This window comes from Hemiscyllium ocellatum, chromosome 37 (assembly GCF_020745735.1).
Source record: "Hemiscyllium ocellatum isolate sHemOce1 chromosome 37, sHemOce1.pat.X.cur, whole genome shotgun sequence".
In the NCBI taxonomy this organism is placed as follows: Eukaryota; Metazoa; Chordata; class Chondrichthyes; order Orectolobiformes; family Hemiscylliidae; genus Hemiscyllium; species Hemiscyllium ocellatum.
Window position 1 is genome coordinate 34224062 of NC_083437.1, and position 22937 is coordinate 34246998.

Sequence of the window (22937 nt, forward strand, 5' to 3'; positions counted from 1 at the left end):
GGAGAATGGAGTTCAGAAATACATCAGTCATGATCAAACAGCAGAGCAGACTCAATGGGCTGAATGGTGAAATTCGGCTTATATGTCTTATGGGTTTGTACAGTAATAATATCAGCTAGTCCACAGCAGTATTAATATTTTAAAAACAGATCAATCTATTGCAAAATAAATGATTATTTGAAATTACATAGAGCCTACTCTACCTCAGAATACACTAATTAAAGCCATTGAAATACTTTTCAAATGTAGTCACGATATTAATGTAGCAAACGCAGTGACTATTTTGTGGATAATACGGTTTCACATAGAGCAGTGAGATACACTGTTGTGGATGTTGGTTCAGGAATGAATTTTGTCAAGACACCAGGGAGAAAATCTCTGAGCATCATCAACAATGTGTGATTGGATCTTTTACATCTATTCGAGTTCAAATTTTCACCCGAAAGAAGGCTCTTTGGTACATCACGGGGGTGTCAGCTTAGAAAGTACATAGCTCCTTGGAGTGAATTTCTGATCCCTACTGACTCAGAGATGAGAGTGCTCACACTGAGTCAATGCTGACATATTTAACACTTTAACATGAATCGAGATGGCACCTGCGAATGTATTGCTGAGAATTAGAGAAGAAAGAGTGAAGTTTTCTTTTAAAAATGAGGAATTAATGAAAAACACAAGACTACAGCATGGACACGTGGGTAAATATTATCTCCTTTTTATGCAAACAGAGAAAATTAATATTTATTTATGATCTTTCACATTTGTCAACATCCTGAGATACTTTGCAGGAGATGCAGGGTCGAAAATAAAGGGGAAATGTAGGATATGAGACTAAAAGCATGATCAAAAAAAAGCTAGCTCTGAGAATGTTAACTAGCTCCTGATCATGGACCAGAGAGTAGGAGTAGATAGATGCAGTCTGGCCATCTTGACATTAAAATAACAGCTTGAAGTTCAAATTTTTGTAATCATCCTGAAAAGTTACATTTTTAATTCAAGTAAAAATATCTAAATGCTTACCTTATGCTAAACCTGTGAGTTATGAGATGTGCCTTTAAGAATAATTTGAAGGTGCCAGTATTGGACTGGGGTGGACAAAGTTAAAAATCACACAGCGCCAGGTTATAGTCCAACAGGTTTAGTTGGAAGCACTAGCTTTCGGAGTGCTGCTCCTTCATCAGGTGGTTGTGCAGTGCTCTGAAAGCTAGTGCTTCCAAATAAACCTGTTGAACTATAACTTGGCGCTGTGTGATTTTTAACTTTGCCTTTAAGAAGGATTTGTTCCATTGTGTTTCTGTTGAAAGCAAGTGTTGTAAACTTGGAGCCAAGCTGTCTGCTCTGAACCCAGCTAGCTTTGACTTTTTCTAAAAGTTGGAACAATAGAAGCAGCCTGAATGGGTGAGGTCAAGCTTCCACAGGACCAGGATTTTTAGTTTAACTTTCAGCAATCGCTGGGGTCTTGAAGTTGGAGTGGAAGCTAAAAGCTGGGGTTCTCTTTGCCACTAGAATTTCATGTGAGACAATCTATTTTACTGAATTTGCCTTTGCCAAGGGTGTCTTTATGGGATCTTACTATATTGGAACAGATGCTGTTTAGTGGTTAAATAATCTATTGTTCTGTTAAGTTTTCTAAGAGAGTTAAGGTATTCCAATTCTTCTTTCCTTTATTTGTATTTTAACTACAGAGTAAAAACAAAATGTGTTTTGCATCAAGTTTGACCAATTGAAATACCTCCAGAACACAACACCTTACACTTGCCTTTAAAAATAAGAAAAAGTTGGGGTCTAGGCTACCTCATTAACATATTTTGAGGGTGTTTGGTTTGGCCTGTAACACTGCCTTTTCTTTTCATTCCTTTATTTTCTCTTTTTTCTATTTTATTTTAATCATGCTCGATTCTTGATAAAGAAGCTCTGTTGTTTTGATCCTTTCATCTTCAAAAAGCTTCCATTTCCTTTTTTTCCTTGTTTTGTGCCCTCAACTTGGAGTAATTTCTAAGTAGGGTTTCATTGACTGAAAACTGACTAATCCAAATGGCTGATTCCCAAAACTGACATGCTGTCATTAAGAATTTCTTGAAAAAAAACACATGTTCAGGCCTAAAAGCACTGCCAATAATAAAAGGATACTGAATGGCTAGACTTCTGCCCCTGAGGACAAGATTTCTGAGGATTTCATAAGTATGTTTTCAACTTACCCTTGAGGTGTGAAAATCAGTGTTGCTGGGTGGCAGCTGCTATAGGAACTAGCCAACCTGTACTGTGACTGAAATCAATTAGAGACAGTTTCTGTTGGGTGTTCCTGATCTGCAATTCTCCTTCTTCATCTGGGCAGCAAGTAGATAATACATCCAAAAACGTTTAACCAAGATTGATGAGACAGACAAAGTCTCCTCTGGGAGGTTAAGGTCTTCCAAGACTTGTATTTGGAGTAGACACCTCAATTGCAAATAGACATAGGAATGATCTTAAAGTGGTACAAAATTGGCAGTTTCACATTGAAAGGTCACAGAATGATCTGTTTGGGAAACAGAAAGAATCACACTTCCTTCCAGCATTTACTGTTTATTCTGCTCCAGCATTGAAAATGAGAGACCTTAAATTACAGAAAACATACCCCTGCATCTCACTATTTCATAATGGACTCCGAAGCATATTGGCTACTCAGACTGGAAACTCCCAGTGCCAGCATTTCTTCTCAAAACAAATTGGCCAAGAAATGTAACGGGAATGAGAGAGGGCTAAAGATAACAAATGAGGCAGTGAACCAGAGTGAAACACAGTAAAAAAGGCAGAATGGACAAACAGGTTGACAAACCAATGACCTTTCTCAGACAGGTTCTTTTCAAACAGCGGCACGGTGGCACAGTGGTTAGCACTGCTGCCTCACAGCGCCTGAGACCTGGGTTCAATTCCCGACTCAGGCGACTGACTGTGTGGAGTTTGCACGTTCTCCCCGTGTCTGCGTGGGTTTCCTCCGGGTGCTCCGGTTTCCTCCCACAGTCCAAAGATGTGCGGGTCAGGTGAATTGGCCATGCTAAATTGCCCCTAGTGTTAGGTAAGGGGTAAATGTAGGGGTATGGGTGTGTTGCGCTTCGGACTTGTTGGGCCGAAGGGCCTGTTTCCACACTAAGTCTAATCTAATCTAAGAACATAAAGACTAATTGCAGTCTTGCTGCAGAATGAGAGGAAAGCTCACATTCATCCTCATCACAAACAATTCAAAGAGCTTCACAACCAAACAATTGCTTTGAATGGTTATTGTTATTTAGACCAACACAGCATCCATTTGGCACACAGCATGATCCTGCAAACCACATCAAGATGAACAGCCAGTCAACCTGTTTTTATTAAATAGTATTGGATAAGGGAGGATTAGCAGCTCGGGCGCTAGGGACGAGAGAATGCTACAGCATAGCAGGAGGCCATTCAGCCCATGTGTACCTGTGCCAGCTCAATTAATTATACTCCGAATTGTTTCCTCGTGGTATGCATTTTATTCCCTTTTCAAAAATTTTCCAAGTTGCTTTTGGAAATTATGATTAAATCCACATTTAGCACCCTCTAATGTACAATATTCCAGATCATAACTCAGAGCCTAAAAGAAAATTCTCAATTCTCCTCTGGTCCTTAGACGTAAATCTGTGATCTATGATGACTGGTCCTATAATCAAGAGAACCATTTCTATTGATTTATTCTTCAAGACCTTTCATAAATTTGAATCATAACAAAGGTTTGCCTTGTGTTTATTCTCCCATTTGTGTCCCAGAATGCTTGGTCAGTACCTAAGGAGTGATTGACCATGCAAAAGGGAAACTGGAACATGTTCAGGCTGGATATGTGGTGATTGGTCCTGACAAACTGTGCTCACAATAGCAGCCTCCTTGTACATTAAGAAACCCAGATCAACTCAAAGGAAAGGAAGGCTTTCTAGTTTTTGCTATCATTGAAAACTTTCTGGAGTCATTGAATTTTGAGAGTGTGGAAATAGGGCATTTGGCCCATCAAATTCTCACCAAACCTACAAAGAGCATCCCACCCAAATCCAAGGCCCCTACCCTGTATTTCCCATGGCTAACCCACCTAGTCTGCAAATCCCTGGATACTATGGGCAATTTAGCACGGCCAATCCATCTAACCATTGTCGGAGGAAACTAGAGCACCCAGGGGAAACCTGCACAGACACAGATTGAATGTGCAAACTCCACACAGACAATTGCCTGAGGGTGGAGTCAAACCCAGGTCCCTGGTGCTGTGCTAACCACTGAGCCACCCTGCTGTTTCTGGATTTTTCAGCAGAGTTCAGAAGACCCTCATCCATTACTGATGGTGGAAAAATGGAATGGGGGTCACCATTAAAGAGAGGATGAGTCAACCAGGTCAGCCATGGTTGGCTAATTGGCAGAGAAAGATAGTGGCAGAATGGGCTGCTCCAACTGGAGCTCCTCTGCTTCACCAGTTACTCTTCCTTTTTCAATTTTTCTTCTCTTTTCTGCAGTTTGCTTACCTGCACCTGGCTCAACTTTGAACTTCTTAAACCTACCCCGAGTGAATGGAGAACGGAGGGGGGCCCGAGTGCAGTCCAGCGCGGGAGATGAGTCCCAGGCCACAGCCTGGCGCAGGACGCAGTTCGAGTCCAGGTTGGTCTGGGAGATGAGTCCCGGAGGTGAGTCATGGGCTAGAGGCCAATGTGTGGAGGCAGTGAAGCCTCAAGTTCTGTGGACACAGACTAAGTGAAAGGGACTATAACTTGAATACTTTCTAAAGATACCTTTTATTCTTATTCTGTACTTTGTCTACTTCTTTAATTTCTGTACTTTTTAAACTTTGGATTCTTATGCTAGACTGCTGTTTTACTCTTTCAATTTTGTAACAAACACTTAAAGTATCTGTACCTAGCTATCTTCTACCTACTTTGGTGCTAAAGCGGCAACATTACAAACTTTCCACTGCACTCGGTCGAGTGCACATGACAATAAAGGCTCTTCTCTTCTCTTCCTGCTCCTAATCCATATGTGCATAACCAGAGTAGCACTGATAGTAATCTGAGTACAGCCCTTCCGTGAACTTCCAAATGGAAAATACCAGTCAGAGACTGGAGCTGCAGACAGAAAGAAAATTGTCCTCTCTTCTTCTTTCCTGCAGGTACTGACCCCTGAGGTTCACAACGTCCCAATGCTAGCAGCCTCATCATTCTCAGTACAGTCAGGATCTTTCTTCAAACATAAAGCAAAGTGCTGAATATTTATGCAACTGTGAAAAGGCGACTTTGGCCAACCTCTGTCTTGTTCCTGGTTAATGTCCACCAATCCTGGCCATCTGAGATCACTTGATGGCCATCAGGAATGGACCTTAGATGAATATACTCTTTCCTAGGCTATGAGGAGCTGAACCCCATTATGGTGCAACGTTTATTTCCTGCCTGAAAGTAACTTGGCATCTACCAGGAATCAAAGCTGGTATTTATCCAATTAATATGTCTTTCAGCCCTTTGTGCTATAAATGGAACTACTAGCTAATCAGCATTATACAATTAATGCACTGCTATTTGCAGAGTTCTCTCTACACCAAATTTTTCAAACAGAAATCAAATCATAAAAATCACTCCTTTGTCATCTGAGCAAAATGCTTGGAAATTTATAGAAATGTCATATTCATGTCCAAAGATGTGCAGGTTAGGTGAACTGGCCAGGCTAAATTGCCCATAGTGTTAGGTGTATTAGTCAGGGGTAAATAGAAGGGTAGCGGAATGGGTCTGGGTGGGTCACTCTTCGGCGGGTCGGTGTGGACTTGTTGGGCAGAAGGGCCTGTTTCCATACTAAAGGGAATCTAAACTAATCTAAGTTTGTAAAAATGTGATCCAGAAGTACCAGGCAGTATTGTTATTTGTTGAAGGACTTCAGGCAGATATTCTTTTAAAATGTCCAAATTGTGAGCAAAATTGAAAAGGCAGAAGGCTAAAAATAAACAAGACTGGAAAAGAAAATAACACAGAACTGACCCAACAATACATCATAATTAGAAGCCAACAGAAAGCTGAAAACAGGAAACGGGATACAGATGCAGCTATTAGCCCCAAGAAATTTAATTGATCATTCAGGCAAGTGTGCTGACCTGTGAAAAAGGATGACCTCCTTCAGCCCAACAACCTATTTCTCCTCTTGAGTTGTTCAGCCGAAGGCAAGACCTTGGTGATTATTTGCTGAAGCATGGCAAACTGCCAAAACTGTGGATAGGGTGAAGAGGCAGGTTCCAAGTCTGCTGCAGATGGAATGGGGCTTGAAATCTGTGCTGTTGGCAATAATCAGATCTATTCACCCCCAAATGAGTTTACTACCTCCCTTCCCATTTCTTATAAATTCTTGTATTCTAGCCGTACCTACGCCAGAAATGAAGCCAACTGTCTCTTACAACAACAACGTGTACTTAAGTTGCTCCTTCAATGTAATAACTATCCCTGGGGGCTTTACAGAAATATTATGAAACAAAATATGACACCAAGTCATGAAGGATTATATTACGTCATAAGATCAAAGGAATTATTAGGTCAAAAAGGTATTGAGAAGTATTTTAAAAAGGACAGCAAAATGTAGAGGCAAGATTTTAGGGAACTGAGAATTCAGATATAGCCATCAATGGGTTAAAATAGAGGCTGCTGAAGAAGCCAGAATTATAGGATTTGCAGGTATTTCAGAAGGTTTTAGGAGATCACAGAGATTGTGTGGGATAAAGCCATGGAGAAATTGGAAAACAAGGATAAGAATTTTAAAATCAGTGGTATTGTTTGAATGTGGGCCAACATGGGACCATTGAGTATCGGGGTGATAGTTGATCCTAGTCAAGACACGTGTGGCAGAGTTTTGGATAACCTTAACTTCAAGGGTGGTGGAATGTGAGTGATTAACAAGCAGTACATTTGAAGAGTCAAGGTGAAAGACAGTGAAGGTGTGGATTGTCAAATTGACTCTGAGCTCTTACTTAAGATTTCTTAGCCATTGGGAGTTAAAATTCTGCCCAACTTCTTTATTACCCACTTATAAGGTCATAAGAACTCAAACTTTAGTTATTTTGTGTGCCTTCATTAGTTGTAGATGTTCCTGACAAGGCCATCATTTGCAGTCCTAAAGGTAGGGGGACATTCTCAGTTAGGAAGGGGGTTCCAGAATTTTGACCCAGCAACAGTTGAGGAACGGTGATATTGTTTCAAGACACGATGGTATGTGGCATGAAGGGCAATTTGAAGGTGATGGTGCTCCCATGTACCTGCTGTCCTTGTCTTTCTAGATGGGAGAGTTTGGGAATCTGAAAGGTGCGGTCGGAGGAACTTTCTTGTTATGATCTGGAACTCATGGCCTGAACAGTGGAAAGGGAATTGAATAAATATTTGAAAGAATAAAAATTCTAAAACTATGTTACGGAAGGACAGTAGGAGTAATTGTGGAAGCAATTAGAAATCGTAGAACAAACTAATGCTAAAGCAAAATGTTGTAGATGGTGGAAATCTGACAAACAAAACAAAAATGCTGGAAATGTTCAGCAGGTCTGGCAACATTTGTGCAAGGAAAAACAGTTAACGTTTCAGGTCAATGACTCTTCCAGAACTGAAGACAAATGTACTTTTCTAGATGAATAAAACATTGCCTGCACTTATGGTGACCCCTGCCCCTCTGATACTTATGACCCCAACAAAGGTTCCCTGATCTGAGCAGATTCACTGAAAATCTCTTCCTATTTTAATCATATTTCTCCAGAATTGATGGGAGGGTGCGTTGGTGGTAAGGGAAGAGTCAGTCCAGCTGTGCATCATTTTCATCACAGCAGCATCACGTACAAGTCATGGGGATTAGACTTGGAATCCGAGTTTTACTGTGACCGTTTTGCAAATTCTCAAGCACCGATAAATGGAGAGCTAGAATCAGCAAACAGCAAAAACTGCCAGGCATGCATTAACTGCTGCTTAATTTTGTGCAAAAAATTATTAATTCCATGTATCATTCGTACCAGCGATTCATAAAAGATGACCGTAATATAACGTACTTGCAAGAAAGGTTGTTGGAAGAAAGTGTCACATGGTTAGAAACCATTTAAAGAAAGTATGGATAAATACTTCAAGCAGAAAGAAATATAAAGCTGTTCAGAGATTCCACAGAGCAGTGATATTCAAATAACAAACAAGCATGATGGGTCAATTAATCTTTAACTTAGCCATGAATTCCTATTTTTCAAAAGTATTAATTCAAAGACTAAATACAAAAAAAGCTTGTTAAAATGCATGTTAACTGATAGTTAATGGCTATATAGAGTCATACAGCATGGAATCAGACCCTTCGTTCCAAACAATCCATACTGACCATAATCCCTAACTAAACTAGTCCCAGCTGCCTGTGCTTGGCCCATACCATTCCAAACGTTTCTTATTTATAAACTTATCCAAATTTCTTTTAAACATTGTAACTGTACCCGCATCCATTACTTCCTCTGGAAGTTCATTCCACAAATGACCCGCTCTCTGCATGACAAGGATGCCCCTCATGTCATTCTTTAATCTTTCTCCTCTCACCTTAAGCATGTGCCTCCCAGTCTTGAAATCCCCTACACTAGGGAAACGACTCCTGTCATTGATCTTATTTGTTGACTGGTTTCTGCATTGAAATATCAAGCAAAGCCTATCACTCAAACAGCAACGTGATAATGGTCAGATAATCTGCTTTTGCAAGTTGGATATTTTACATCCACCGTAGAAGATGGATGCAGATGCAGTTTAGCATCGCATCCGAAAGACTGCAACTCGGACAGTGTGAATTTTCACAGCTTGGTACAAACGGGTCAGCCTGCAGTAAATGCTTGAATCTCCAGACTGGGACTTGAACACACAACATTCTGACTCAGAGCCCCAACTGGTATTGATACATTATTCAATGTTTTCCAACTGTGCCCGAGCTGAAAGAGCCAAGGCCATGGAAGTTCTCAGCTGTGTCCTATGTCATGGTGTCTCTTAACAACCCAGCAGGTAAGCCCTGCCTAAAGTACCTGAGCAATTCCCAGGCTGGGTAGCCCTGAAAGATAAACCCTTGCTGTCAACCCACACACAAAGAAGAGGAATTCTGGCTGACAGACGAGCTGTAATTCAATTTCCTTTTATGTGTGAGTCATTTGTGAATTCATGCTGTTCATAAATTCCAGAAAATAAGTTTACAATAAAGTTAACTACGTTCCATACCATGACCACAAATAAACAGCTGAGGACATTCTTAAAATTAAATGCATAGCCATAAATAAAAAAATCAATGCTCAGTTCAGAAAAAATAAAATCATATTTTCAGCCCCGAAATTACACTGCATCTGAAACCACTGTCTCTGATCTAACATGATAACCATGTAACTTGCTGTGCTTTTTCAGGAAAATCTATTTTTGAAACACAAATATTCATAAGAAAATATTAGTAATCTGAACTGCAGATTGCACAACAGCAAAAGCAAGAGGAGGTAATTCTTTCCTACATCTTATAAAATTATTGAATCTTGACTCAAATGGACTGTCACATCCATTTTACATTAACTCCCATATCAGGGACTTGGGCATTTAATCTAGATTGATACTGTCCAGCACAGTACTGAAGGAGTGCTACATGGTCAGAGGTGGCATCCACCAAATGAGAAGTTCAACTGAGACTCTATCTACTTGCTCAGATTGCTTCCTTAATTATTATCAGTCCTGTGTGACACTGTTCTAAAGAGGGCAAAGAATTTATTTTGACTTCTGGCTACCATACTATTAACCAGAGAGTCTGCCTATCACCTTATTACCAACTTGAATTATGAAAAATGACTATGTTTTCCCACAGAGTAGCAGTCACTTCATTTTGTAATACATCACTATGTCAAGTAGTATTACTTGCGGGATGTAGTAAGGAGTCCTATATCATTGACTCACTGAATAGTTGCAGTTCAACTATTCAATGGTGACCATTTGGCCCAGCGTGAGGCATGCCAGCCCTCTTTAAGAACAATTTATCTAGCCTCAATCCCCTATTCTTTTCCTGTGGTGCAGTAATATGGTTGCAATTTTTTTTATATTTGACTATAATTAATAAACAAAAAAATTAAATCAGAAAGAAACACAAATACGTTGGGAAAAATGTCTCGGTGCAAAGACTTATCTCCGAAGTGATTCATAGCATTGACCCTGTTGCTCCTAAAGCTGAACAATTCTTTAATTCTTTTGCCCCATTTAATTATTTCAACTTCACCAAAAGATGTCCTGGGTTGCAAACCTTAACCTTTCATTTACAACTTCCCTGTGCAAACTGCAATCCACTCCCGAAAAAGTAAATCTTCAGTGTGCAGACAGCAAATGAGAGAAAAAAAAAGCAGCTTACCAAAACAGGAAATCCAGTCAAGAAGTCGTAGATAAAAACTATTCCACTGATTAGGTAAGTTATCTGGAGAGAGGTTTTTAGTGGTTCGGAGCCATCAATGGATGACCTCCTGTTACCCTGTGCATCTTCCACTACGATTGTGGGCACATTGAATTTGTTCTTGTTGGTATTGTTTCCGGCTTGGACAGTGAAAGTTTGAAAGAGGGCGATGCCAATGCAGACCACGCCCATCACTACACTCCCACTAATCAGCAACAGGAAGCAGACCCCAAAACCGAGACCTATCTCTGTGACAATGAAACGGCAGTCCTTGGCATAAAAGCGTTCGGTGGTGTCATGCCAGCCTACTGCAGGTAATGTAGATAGAATGAAGGATACCATCCAAATTCCCATCACTGTGTGCACAGCTTGCTTCTTGGTATTACTCAACCTGGAACAGTTAATAAAAACAGTTACACATCTGCCTGGTTCTGAATACAGACAAAACACCACTTACAATGTACGGCTCAAACATAATAACTGTAAATACTACTTAATAATTCTCACTTTTCTCTAGATACCACACATCAAAGAATTGTATTGCAGCAGAACAACAGGCCATTCAGTGTAAAACAATTGTCTGTGTCTGCATTTATGCTACAGACATTCCTCTGCTCACTCCTGTAAATCTACTTTTGAAGAATTGTTTTCTAGTTTTGTTATCCACGGTTAATAAAGTGAACAAATCTTCTCAAAATCCGCTAAGGTGAACAAAAGATGGAAAAAAATACTAAAAGTACAAAGCATGCGTGCTTTATTCATAGGTCATGAACAGTCTACTTCACTGTGAGCGTCCCTTCACTCATTTAAATCCCTGTCTAGGAGTAATACAAAGCACTGACTCTCCAGCCAAAGCAAATCAAATTGCCAATCTGCATCCTATGTCTGGAGTGGTCACTGAGGGAGAAGTATCACTATAAAGGGCGCAACGGAATTTTGAGATTAGATTAGATTAGATTCCCTACAGTGTGGAAACAGACCCACCCAGACCAATTTCCCTCTGACTAATGCACCTAACATCATGGGCAATTTAGCATAGCCAATTCACCTGACCTGCACATCCTTGGACTGTGGGAGGAAACCGGAGCACCCAGAGGAAACCCACGCAGACACAGGGAGAATGTGTAAACTCCACACAGACAGTTGCCCGAGGCTGGAATCGAACCTGGGACTTTGGTGCTGTGAGGCAGCAGTGCTAACCACTGAGCCGAGATGGGTTGGCGTGAAATGGTGTAGCCAAGTGAAAAGATTTAATTAAAGGGCGGGGTAGTATCATCTATAAATGTTTCCATTAAGACCAAGTTCTACATAGGCACATCCATCACATATAGTATATAAACATATATCATATATTCATATACACACATATGTTACAAATATTAACATTTGTGCACATACATCATATGCCTGTAGACAATATTAGACAGTTCTGTCACACTCTACATATGAGAGTGTTGAAAATCACTGTGTAGCTAACAAAACAGACACAGCATTTCAGATGATTAGCACTGATGGAATGGGGTACCCTGATGCAGCAGAAAGAAAGCAGAAAAAATTAGCAAACAAACTGGGGACAAAACACCAGCTGTGAGGTGCAGGTTTCTAATGCACAAAACACACATAAGCCTGCATGTAAAATACTTTCTTTTCTAACTGCTGGCTTGGTCCCTGCATGAAACTTTGTTTTATCATTGACTTTCTGCTTGCTTTGTTCTTCTGTGTTCAGCATCTTCAGATGTTGAATTAATTATTCATTCCTACTGTGCCTCAGGGTCAGAATTAAATATTCATAGCCCCTCCCACCCAAACAAATTAAATTCAAATTATTCAGTCACACTCCCTGTTGAACTAACTGGCAGACCAGTTCAACATATAAAATAAGAGTATGCTTTTCTCCATTCTTAATGAGCAGACTTTTATCAGCTCAGCTCGGTATAAACTGACTCTTGGGGACAAGCAAGCTCATTCATGGGAAAGATGCTATGTTTTCTGAAACAGACAGAGGAAATGCTGGAGAAACTCAGCAGGTCTGGCAGTATCTGCGGAGAGAGAGACAGAGTTAACGTTTCAAGTCCAATATAACTTCAAGGCAATGCTGCACTACACGACATGTTCCATGAGACCACACTGCAATGATATAAGCACTGCCTTAAGTTGCCAACTCCTATTGGACATATTCCTGGAGGGGTCCCTCTCATTTACCCTGCCTTGCACACTCAACCAGCCTTGCATCTTTCCGCCTCCCACACTCCATAGTGAACCATAGGGCTGCTCTCCCATTGTGGTGGTTTAACTTGGAGGTCACTGTGCCCCAGGGGAGAGAGGAATATTGAGAAGGCAAGTCATTCATGGAAGGAAGTTCACCTCATCTCTATTTTAACTGGGTGACCCCTGATTTCTAAATTGTGGCACCTAGTTCCAGGGGCTGGGTGTTAGGCTAGGCCTTGATGTTTCAGTTCCCTGTTCCAGCTGTAAAAAGCAACAGAGAACAGACCAGTTGGAACTCTATCAACAAACAAATCGAATTAAACCCCATCTATCAGCCCTTGAGAAAAAGAACAGGAAATGGCATCACTACCGGAAATGATGTCACCACAGGAAATGCCATTACCAACCCAAAGAAACCCAAACATATAAATAGAAAGCAGGAATGTATGTGTCTCAGAGAGTGTGTGTGTGTGTGTGTGTGTGTGTGTGTGTGTCAAAGAGAACGTGATCATATCAGAGAGTGAATGCGTGTGTGTATGTGTCACAGAGAGAGAGTGAGTGTGTGTGTGTATAAGCAATGCTTCGCCCGGAGGCCCACCGAAGATGTTACCTAGTAGGGTGACGAAACATCTGGAAATGAACCTTCCAGCTCAGTGAGCAAACCTATATCCAGAACTGATACAATATCAGCCATGCAGCATAAATCATATCATGATATCCCTCAGGTTTATGTCAACAAAGAAAAGTAAGAGGATCTGATTATTTTTTCCTAAATTGCAGCATTTGTTGTTAAAGTATAGGTCAACAGATTTTAAAGGTCTTGTAGCTTGACAGTTTCAATGAGCTTGCCAATTCCATTGAATTTATGCACTTTTTAGATTTTTAGATTAGATTAGACTGCATTTACTTTAAAATCCCAAATGGCACCCGACCTCTCCAAAATGTTTTCTTGCACCTCTCAAAGAACGTCAGCACATTTTAAACCTTATCCTGAAAAGTAAGGTGCACAAGTCAGGGTTTGAACGTCTCACTAATGAAAGTTGGACCTGTCTGAAGGCAACAGTTCGCATGTGCAGCAGCCTCCATGAACCATGATGTACAAAATTGCAATATAATTGAAGTTGGCACTTGGTGACACAGGGAGCTCAGTTGGCTGGATGGCTGGTTCACAGTGTAGAATGATACCAATAGTGTGGGTTCAATTACCACACTAGCTGAGGTTACTATGAAGAAATCTCCTTCTCAACCTCTCCGCTCGCCTGAGGTGCAGTGACCCTCAGATTAAACCACCACCACTCATTTCTCTTTCTAATGTCTGGTAAAACTATGGTGACTTTACCTATGCAGGGAAAACTCAAACTGTATTCTCTGGAAATTGAGATGTGTGTGAAATATAACAGAGGAAAGTTCATTTCTGAAGTTTACAGTATAAGTTGCCAAAAAAATTGCATTTAGTTTAGTATTTTCAGTCAATTGTTACAGTATAAACCTTAAAACACAAAATCATTGAGTCATAGAGATATAAAGCACAAACCCTTCCATAATATTATCCTCTTCAGCTATTAATGGGAAATTCAATTTCTAAATGGCTTCTGTTGGAGATTGAAGAATAATATTTTTACAATGTTTGGAACTTGCAGACAATTCTGGAAGGTTGGAAACCCTACATCTGAGTTAGTAAGCGAGAGATTAAACAGCCGAAAGGAAAAATTAGCACAAAATGGAAGCCAGGCTGTTACATCACCAGGGTACAACCACAATCATCCACATTGATGCTGACATAACAATGGATTTGCAGTTTGAGAGATTTTTGTGTTCTGTTCAGAAATGCAAGGGATGGATCGCAGAATGGGATAGGAAATTCCACGGGGTCAACAATTAGATTTTGTTTTTCAAACTAGCACTGGGCTGAATGTTTTCTGACCATCAATGAGTCCACAGGTGGGTCTGGAAGAAATTGGAAACCTGCCTCAAGAAGGGTACAGTTACCAGAACTTGGACATGAAAATGTGCAACTCGGTCTTACCATTGGACCATGTCATTTTAGCTGGCACTAATGACAGGAGACATACCTCATCTGAAACTCACACAGGAAAAGGCACCCTATTTAAAAGGTAGAAAGTCCTGTTTTGAGGATTGAATTTTGCATTGATTCATTCAGAGGAAGGACTGCAATTGAACTGGCCAGTATGGTTAGATGCGTGAATCTCATGTTTAATCTTGATTGCGCGCTCAAGCTTTCATTTGGGATTCAAACTCAGAGATGATCTGATATTCTATAAAGGGCACTTATTACTCACAGATAACTATCATTTTAGATGTTTTTGTTCAATAGAAAGAGAGTAAGATAAAAATTCTGAGTTGGCACTCGTCAACCTGTGATTTTCTGTTCATTCTAGCAAGCTCAAGATTGGAATTTAAATTATAGACATCAAGAGACACTAAATAAATTGGATAAAAGTTAAATGCATGTATTACATAGTACGCCTGTTCTTTTACTTATAATAACCCATGGGCTTAAGAGGAAGTTAGATTAAAGGAAGAAGCTGTAAAGGTAAAGACTAGAGCTGGCTATTGTACAGCCTTGACACTGACTGCAATATTTCAAGAAGGTGACTCAGTACCACCTTCCCAAGGGAAATTGGAGATGGGTAATAAGTGCTGTTCTTGCTACAATGTCATTATCTCCAAAACAAATGAAAAAATAATTTACTTAATGTAGAAAGGTTTCGGTGGTCACAGTGCCAAAATATGTTCAACTCGCTAAAAGTCCTGCTTCTGTGCTAAAATTTCTATGATACTACAGTTTTGCAATTATACGATCAGATAGAAATTTCTCCGAATGTTTTACCCAGTGAATTACCCCTTGAAAGTCCAAAGATGTGCAGTTTTGGTGGATCAGCCATGGGAAATGTGTGGTTACGGGAATTGGAGGGGACACTCTTCGGAGGGTCAGTGCAGACCCAGTGGGTGAAATGGTTTCTCTCTGCAGTGTAAGGGTTCGATGATAATCATGAGCCAGTTCAAAGTGCAGTGACTCTTCTTATTTAAGTAAAGCTGTCAGGCAAATTCAGGACCTGAATAGACGCTTGGCTAACAATGCTCTCTCACCACGTTTCCTCGTTGTACTGTCCTGCTGATCCTATGTATCCACATACAAGAAAGGAGAATCTGTCCCTCCATATCCAGGTATCCTCACCAAGAGCCTGTCATCCTTCATCTTTGTGATTCTATTCCTGTTCCTATTTAGGTTGACCATTGTAAATGTGTCGGGTAAAAAATGAGGTCTGCAGATGCTGGAGATCACAGCTGAAAATGTGTTGCTGGTTAAAGCACAGCAGGTTAGGCAGCATCCAAGGAATAGGAAATTCGATGTTTCGGGCATAAGCCCTTCATCAGGAATTCATTCCTGATGAAGGGCTTATGCCCGAAACGTCGAATTTCCTATTCCTTGGATGCTGCCTAACCTGCTGTGCTTTAACCAGCAACACATTTTCAGCATTGTAAATGTGTGCCCTGGAAACCAATCCCAACTGAGCCATGGAAAATCCAAACTGGGAGCCATCGCATTCAGAAGATTGATTGTATTTTGGAGTGCATTAGAAGAGTTTGGGTCTCAGGAACTCAACACTTTCTTTGCTTATTAACAGAACAATTTTAGGCTTCCAAGAATGCCTTTGCAGTCCCTCCCCTTCCCGTCCGCTCCTCCCTGCCTCCCCTCACCACCCTCCCCCTCCCTTCCACTCTCCCTGCCACCAAGCAGATTCATTCCTCCCATTGATCAACCAGGTCACACCCTCTACCTGTCTTCACCTATTCCTATTTCATCACCCTGCCCCCGCCACCCCTTTTATCTGCAGCTCCCCCCACACCCATCCCCAGCTGAAGAAGGGCTACATCCGACACATAGACTTCTCCACCTCCTGATGCTGCCTGGCTTGCTGTGTTCTTCCAGTCTCCTGCCTGTCTGTCCACGAATGCACACAGTCAATCAATATTAGACATGTGCAGATCATGGTCTTCTAGCTGTTCCATTTGCAAGAGATGTGTCTGGGGGGAAAGTACAAAAACCTCCAGGTGTAAACCCAGTTATGGTTCCTGCAAGTATCATTCTCTGATGCAAGTGCTGGGCTGCAGAAGTAGCCCTTCATTCATTATAAAGTGGTGTCCACACCTAGGCCCTTAGCTTGTTGGTTGGATATGATTTTTTATGATTTGAGTGAAGCATCTCTCTAAGAACCCTCCAAATGTATACAGGGTTTATCCCTTTTTGGAACAGGAATAGGCCATTCAGATACATGGTCGCGTTCCATTGTTCAATAGATAATGGCTGATCTTGCCCTATTAATTAAGCATCTGGAACAAATATTTGGTGGTACATGAATGTAATATTTCATTTGAAGGTTGAGGTTATAAAGTTGAAACTTATTCTTAGGGTACACATGCATTTCAAATCCAGGAGAGAGTTGGCCAAGGTAGGCTTCAGGTATGCAAGTGACCAGAAGGAAAGGAACATGTGTGCACAAAGCTAACAACACTTTGGGCCAAGTCAGCGAATGAACAATGCAGATGAAGTTGTGAGAAACCCCTCTGGCCTCATCATTGAATGGAGAGCCATATCATTCTCCCCACCTCATCCCAACCTCCTTACCTGTAATTGACTGGCCACCGTACCATCCACATGCGGTGATAGGACAGGGAGGTCACAGAGAAGCACGTCACCAGAGTCAGTGTGTAGAAAGTGGAGACAAAGACTTTGCAGAGCCCCTCATTCCATTCATAATCCGAATGCTGTCTCCTGAGCTGGATGACCGAATACATGGTGATGGGGATGCCCACGTTAAGAATGTGCGTCCCAGCCAATGTGCAGATGAGGAATTCCAGTGGCTTCCATTTCTTCTGCTTGGCACTGACGCTCAGGATGCCCCAGGTGTTGGCCAGTAAAGACACCCCCGAGCAGATCAGCCAAGCTAACGCATTGTTGTACAAACTCTGCTCGTCTGTGTTCTCACTCATTGTGGACCGTGGAGCTCCCATTGCATGGGACCTGTAGCAGATTGTGTACAAGTGTACTACGGAGCAAAGGCATCCTAGGATTGAATCCGTTCCAGTGAGAAGATAGTCAATGGAGCCTCATGCTCCTTCATCCCATACACAGAATACTGCACAGGCACGATATGTCACCATCACCTGCACATTAAACAAAATTTCAGATGACACAAACTTCGAAACTCAAGGGTTAGGGCTCAACGGCCAAACTGTTAACTCTATTCCTCTGTGCTTCCTTCAAAGATATATCCAATCTTGCACATATAAACCTGAAATTCCCAGACTTGTTGCCTAGTTTGTCTAGTTTAACTAAAACAGTGGGAGTACTTTACTTCGCCTCAATGCCCCAGAGGACATGGAAATTATTAATTGATGGACAAGAACTTTTCCTTGCCTGTCACTGCACTTGTGTGTCTGTGTGTGCATTGTCTTTTTGTCTGTATGTCTGTGCGTATATCTTTGCCTGTGTCTGTATCCTTCTCTATATTTGCATATATCTAGGAGTAAGTGCTGGAGATCAGAGCTGAAAATGTGTTGCTGGAAAAGCGCAGCAGGTCAGGCAAGGCTTTTCCAGCAACACATTTTCAGCATATACCTAGGAGTGCCTATGTCATTGCATGCATTTGTGCGTGCAGCTCTTAATGTTTGTATGTCTGTCTGTATATCAGAGACTCTGTGTGTGTGTCTATCTATGCATATGCATGTATATCAAAATCTGTGTATGTGTATGTATGTCTGTCTGTCCCCTATTTGTATGTGCCTCTTGTCTATGTCTGTCTCAGTCTCTCTGTGTACCTCTCTATGTGCAATGATTAAGACAGGAATGGGCTCAACTTTATTAAAGTCTACAGTGGAACAGAAAGCTAATACTTGGTGGACATGTTTAAACCTAAAAAACATTCACTTGAGAATGATAGAAGCATTTGCGTGGGAGCTTTCGATGGGGGAGATGGGCAGGGGCCTATTGGGCAGGAAGTGGGTGGGGGATTTTGGGCAGGAAGTGGGTGGGGGATGTTTGTGGAGGGAAGATGTTGGTGTGTGTGTCTGGGGAGAATTGGGTTCAAGGTGGAAGGAATTGATATGGGTACAGGGTAGGTGTTGTTCTTAGACTCAGCGGAAGCATATTCTAGCAAGGAAAACAGAACTGGCAAATTTGCAGAAAAGTCTTTACAGGCTTACGACAATGAATTAATTTGAAGGTAATTGTTATGTAAATAAATTCACAGATGGTTTGTGCACAGTAAGATTTCAGAATCAGCTGAGTTATTCCATTTCATGGCTGGCATAAACCAGGTAAGGCATTCTGGTCAGACAGTGAGAGAACACTCTGCTCTCCTTCAGATCTCCCCGTGATACGTCCTGGCCCTTCCTTCCCTCACTCCAGGGGAATTCACCAGATAGCCTTAGAGACAGGATGGCCAGGTTTTGGATGGATTGGGCCCCAGTGTATTTTTCCACTTTCAGAGTTGGCTTGTTTGAATTGTGCACACCACCAGCTTAGCCATTGGTAGGACTAAAAGCAGAAACCCCTCTACACCAAGATTAAACAGTACAGTCACCAAAATCCCACTCTCTCCTTAGGGAGATAACTGGTGGTGGCCTAACCTGAGGGTGACCATGCCTCAGGCAAGTTTGAGAAAGCGGCTCCCTCATGATAACCTCAGCTGGTGCAGGAATCGAATCCACGCTGTTTGGTATTACACTGCAGTGCAAACTAGCCATCCAGCCAACTGAGCTAATCAATTCCCCATGTGTATGGTCATTGGCCTTCACCATGCCCCTGAGAGAGAGAGCTGGTTACGAATCAAAGCAAAGCCTCTGGTGACAGATGTGGAGTCTGATTGTGGCTCTGGACTGGGATTGCAGGCCACAGTAGGAAATAAATGGAGCTCACAACCTTTTGAAAATTTTTCATTCAGCCCGAAATTGTCTCCAACATGTCTCTCCCCCATCTCAACACACACAGCCGGCCCTCATTCCCCCTCGTGCCCCAACCTTCCTCCCTCCTCCTGCCCCAAGCCTCCTCCTCCCTTGCACCCCAACTCCATCTCCTCTCGCACCGCTGACCCTCCTCCCCCTCATGTCCCGACCCTCCTCCCCCCAGCACCCCAGCCGCATGCTCTACTCACGCCCCAACCCCACTTTCCCCTCACCCAGCTGACCTACCTCCCTCCTCCTGCCCAGACCCCCCTCCTCCCTTGGACCCTGACCTCCACCCTCCGTTCATGCCCCAACCTCACTATCGCCTCACCCCACTGACCCTCTTACCCCCCCCCCCCGCCCCAACCCTCCTCCTTCCTTGCACCCCGACCCTCTTCCTCTCTTGCGCCCTGAACCTCCTCCTCCCGTGCCTGACCTTCCTTTCCCCTGCACCCCGATCCTCACCCCCAACATCCTGAACAGACTCTTCAACACTCCCTTCATCACAACCCCTCTCCTTCTTCCCCCAAACTGTAGACCTCGTCATTCAGAGTTTGCCAACTCTCCCACACACCACGCAACCTGATATTCCCTACTCTCCTGCCAAAGTCAACACTCCCTCAGATTCAATCCCCGCTCATTCTATGTGGCACTTTCCTGAGTGCAACGCAATACTTCCCCTGCTCAACACACACACACCTCTGCCCTGGAAGCAAAACAAGCCCCTACCCCATATTCTAATCCAGCCCCAACACACACGTCTCTGCTTCAACCAAACCCTCGAATGGTCTGACAGTTCCCCCTGTCAGTGACAATGTCCCCTCCCTCCTGTCAAACCTCACCATCCCTGCATTGTATCCCACAATCCTCGTTTTACAGTACTTGCCAGTTCATTTGCCTCTTGCCAAAGTAAGATAGCAACACCTCCCACGGACCTCCCCCATCCCCATAAATCTTGTCGGGGGAAGTAATGGCAATTCCTGGAATGCAATCTCACCGCTAACACAAAGACACCCATCACCTGGACCAGATCCTGAGGGACTGAACATCTGTTTGAAACATTGAAATGGGGCAGCTTATCCTATCCTGGATCCTGAAACCTTCCTCCCCTATGTCAATGCCTAACAGAAAGGAAGAGGCAAAAAGGAAAGCTCTCAGACAGAATAGATCACCACAGCTCCTACCTGCTTCTAAGAGAACACAGTTCCATCCTCTCCAAGCACTCCAACTGGAAAACAAAAAGAAAATGCAATGTATAAATTATTTCAGGAAAGGAAGCTCAAATGTCAGTCTCCTGCAGCAGGAAGCTCAATTCAGCAGCATTTCCAAAGGCAGAGCCAACAGCTAATTCTTAAAATAAAACCATAGCTGAAGAAAGAAGATGGGCAACATTAATCTGTGGATTTGAAAGCCCTGCTGCATCTTTATTCATCATTACAGTTTCAGAGCAGACAGTAGCCTGTCAGTTTCACACACGCTTACCTCTTTTAGACAAACAGACATATTTTGTTGGAAAATGTTGGGAATGCTGTATAAAAACAGAGGAGGGGTTGTTCAATTGACAAGAACAGTTTGTGGAAAAGATAAAACATTAATGCAGACTGGTCCCTGCAGAGAGTGTGTTTCCATGGTCACGTATGCGTTAGGGGTGATGCAAAACAAAGCATTAGAAAGAATCCAGTCTTAACTTCTTTCTCCCCAGAAGTATTCAAATACCTATCTTTGTGGCAATTCCCTCTGCCTTTCTCACCTCCAAAGTGAAAAATATCATCTTCCATAGAGTATAAATGTTTAGGAATAATCGTTAGGCCCAAGAATATGATCAATTTATCTTTATTGGTTCAACTAATCCTTTTCTCATCATTACCTTCAATCCATTGCCTCTCGAGAAAAAGAGTCTTACATTTTTATAACAACTTTTCACAATCACAGTACATTACAAAACGCGTTATAACCAATGAAGTACTCTTAAAGTGTAACTGCTGTTGTAATATAGGAAATGCTGCAGCTGGCCAATTTATGCACAGTAGCTCCCACAAACAGAAATGTAACAATGGCCAGATAGCATGTTTTAGTAAATGTTAGTTGAGGGACAAATATTGAACAGGGAGATCTCACCGGGCCATTTTCAAAATATAGTGTTAAAGAAGCATTGAGGACAGGAGCAGGAGTAGGCAATTCAACACTTGAACCTTGCTCTGCCATTCAAGAAGATCATGGCTGATCATCGAGCCCAATATCCTAAACCTGCCCTCCTACCATATCCCTTGATCCCTTCAGCCGAAACAGCTATATCTCCTTGAAAATACAAAGTTTTAGCCTCAACCATTTTCTGTGGTACTGAATTCCACAGGCTCACTGGGTGAAGAAATTTCTCTTCATCTCAGTTCTAAAAGGTTTACCCCTTATACTTAAACATGGGTGACGTGGTGGCACAGTGGTTAGCACTGCTGCCTCACAGCGCCAGAGACCCGGGTTCAATTCCGCCTCAGGCGACTGTCAGCGTGGAGTTTGCACATTCTCCTCGTGTCTGTGTGGGTTTCCTCCGGGTGCTCCAGTTTCCTCCCACAGTCCAAAAATGTGCAGGTTAGGTGAATTGGCCATGCTAAATTGCCTGTAGTGTTAGGTGAGGGGGTAAATGTAGGGGAATGGGTCTGGGTGGGTTGCGCTTCGGCGGGTCGGTGTGGACTTGTTGGGCTGAAGGGCCTGTTTTCACACTGTAAGTAATCTAATCTAAACTGTACCTCCTGGTTCTGAACTCCCCCACCAACAGGAACATCTTTCCTGCATCTCAGGATCAGGTGTACCCTAGAACTCTGTGGGAAGCTAGGGAACTGATTGCTGGGCCTCTTACTGAGATATTTGTATCATCAATAGTCACAGGTGAGGTGCCAGAAGACGGGAGGTTGGCTAACGTGGTGCCACTGTTTAAGAGGGATGGCAAGGAACAAGCCAGGGAACGATAGACCAATGAGCCTGACGTCGGTGGTGGACAAGTCGTTGGAGGGAATCCTGAGGGACAGGATGTACATGTATTTGGAAAGACAAGGACTGAGCAGGGACAGTCAACATGGCTTTGTGTGTGGGAAATTATGTCTCACAATTTTGATTGAGTTTTTTGAAGAAGTAACAAAGACAATTGATGATGTGATCTATATGGACTTCAGTAAGGCGTATGACAAGGTTCCCCATAGGCCACTGATTAGCAAGGTTAGATCTCATGGAATACAGGGAGAACTAGCCATTTAGATACAGAACTGACTCAATGGTAGAAGACAGAGGGTGGTGGTGGACGGTTGTTTTTCAGACTGGAGGCCTATGACCAGTGGAGTGCCACAAGGATC

General features: G+C 42.4%; 1 protein-coding gene across 2 annotated transcripts in view; it reads right to left on the reverse strand.

The window, feature by feature from the left end:
- The window catches only part of LOC132833740 (probable G-protein coupled receptor 153), a 100020-nt gene that overhangs the window by 42324 nt on the left and 34759 nt on the right, over nt 1–22937 (reverse strand). For both annotated transcript variants that reach the window (XM_060852263.1, XM_060852262.1), the window contains exons 2-4: nt 20778–20821; nt 17276–17814; nt 10378–10807 (exon numbers count right to left, since the gene is read on the reverse strand). In XM_060852263.1, coding sequence (XP_060708246.1) covers nt 10378–10807; nt 17276–17661 — 816 coding nt within the window. In that variant the 5' untranslated portion in view covers nt 17662–17814; nt 20778–20821. The remainder of the gene's footprint in view (nt 1–10377; nt 10808–17275; nt 17815–20777; nt 20822–22937) is intronic.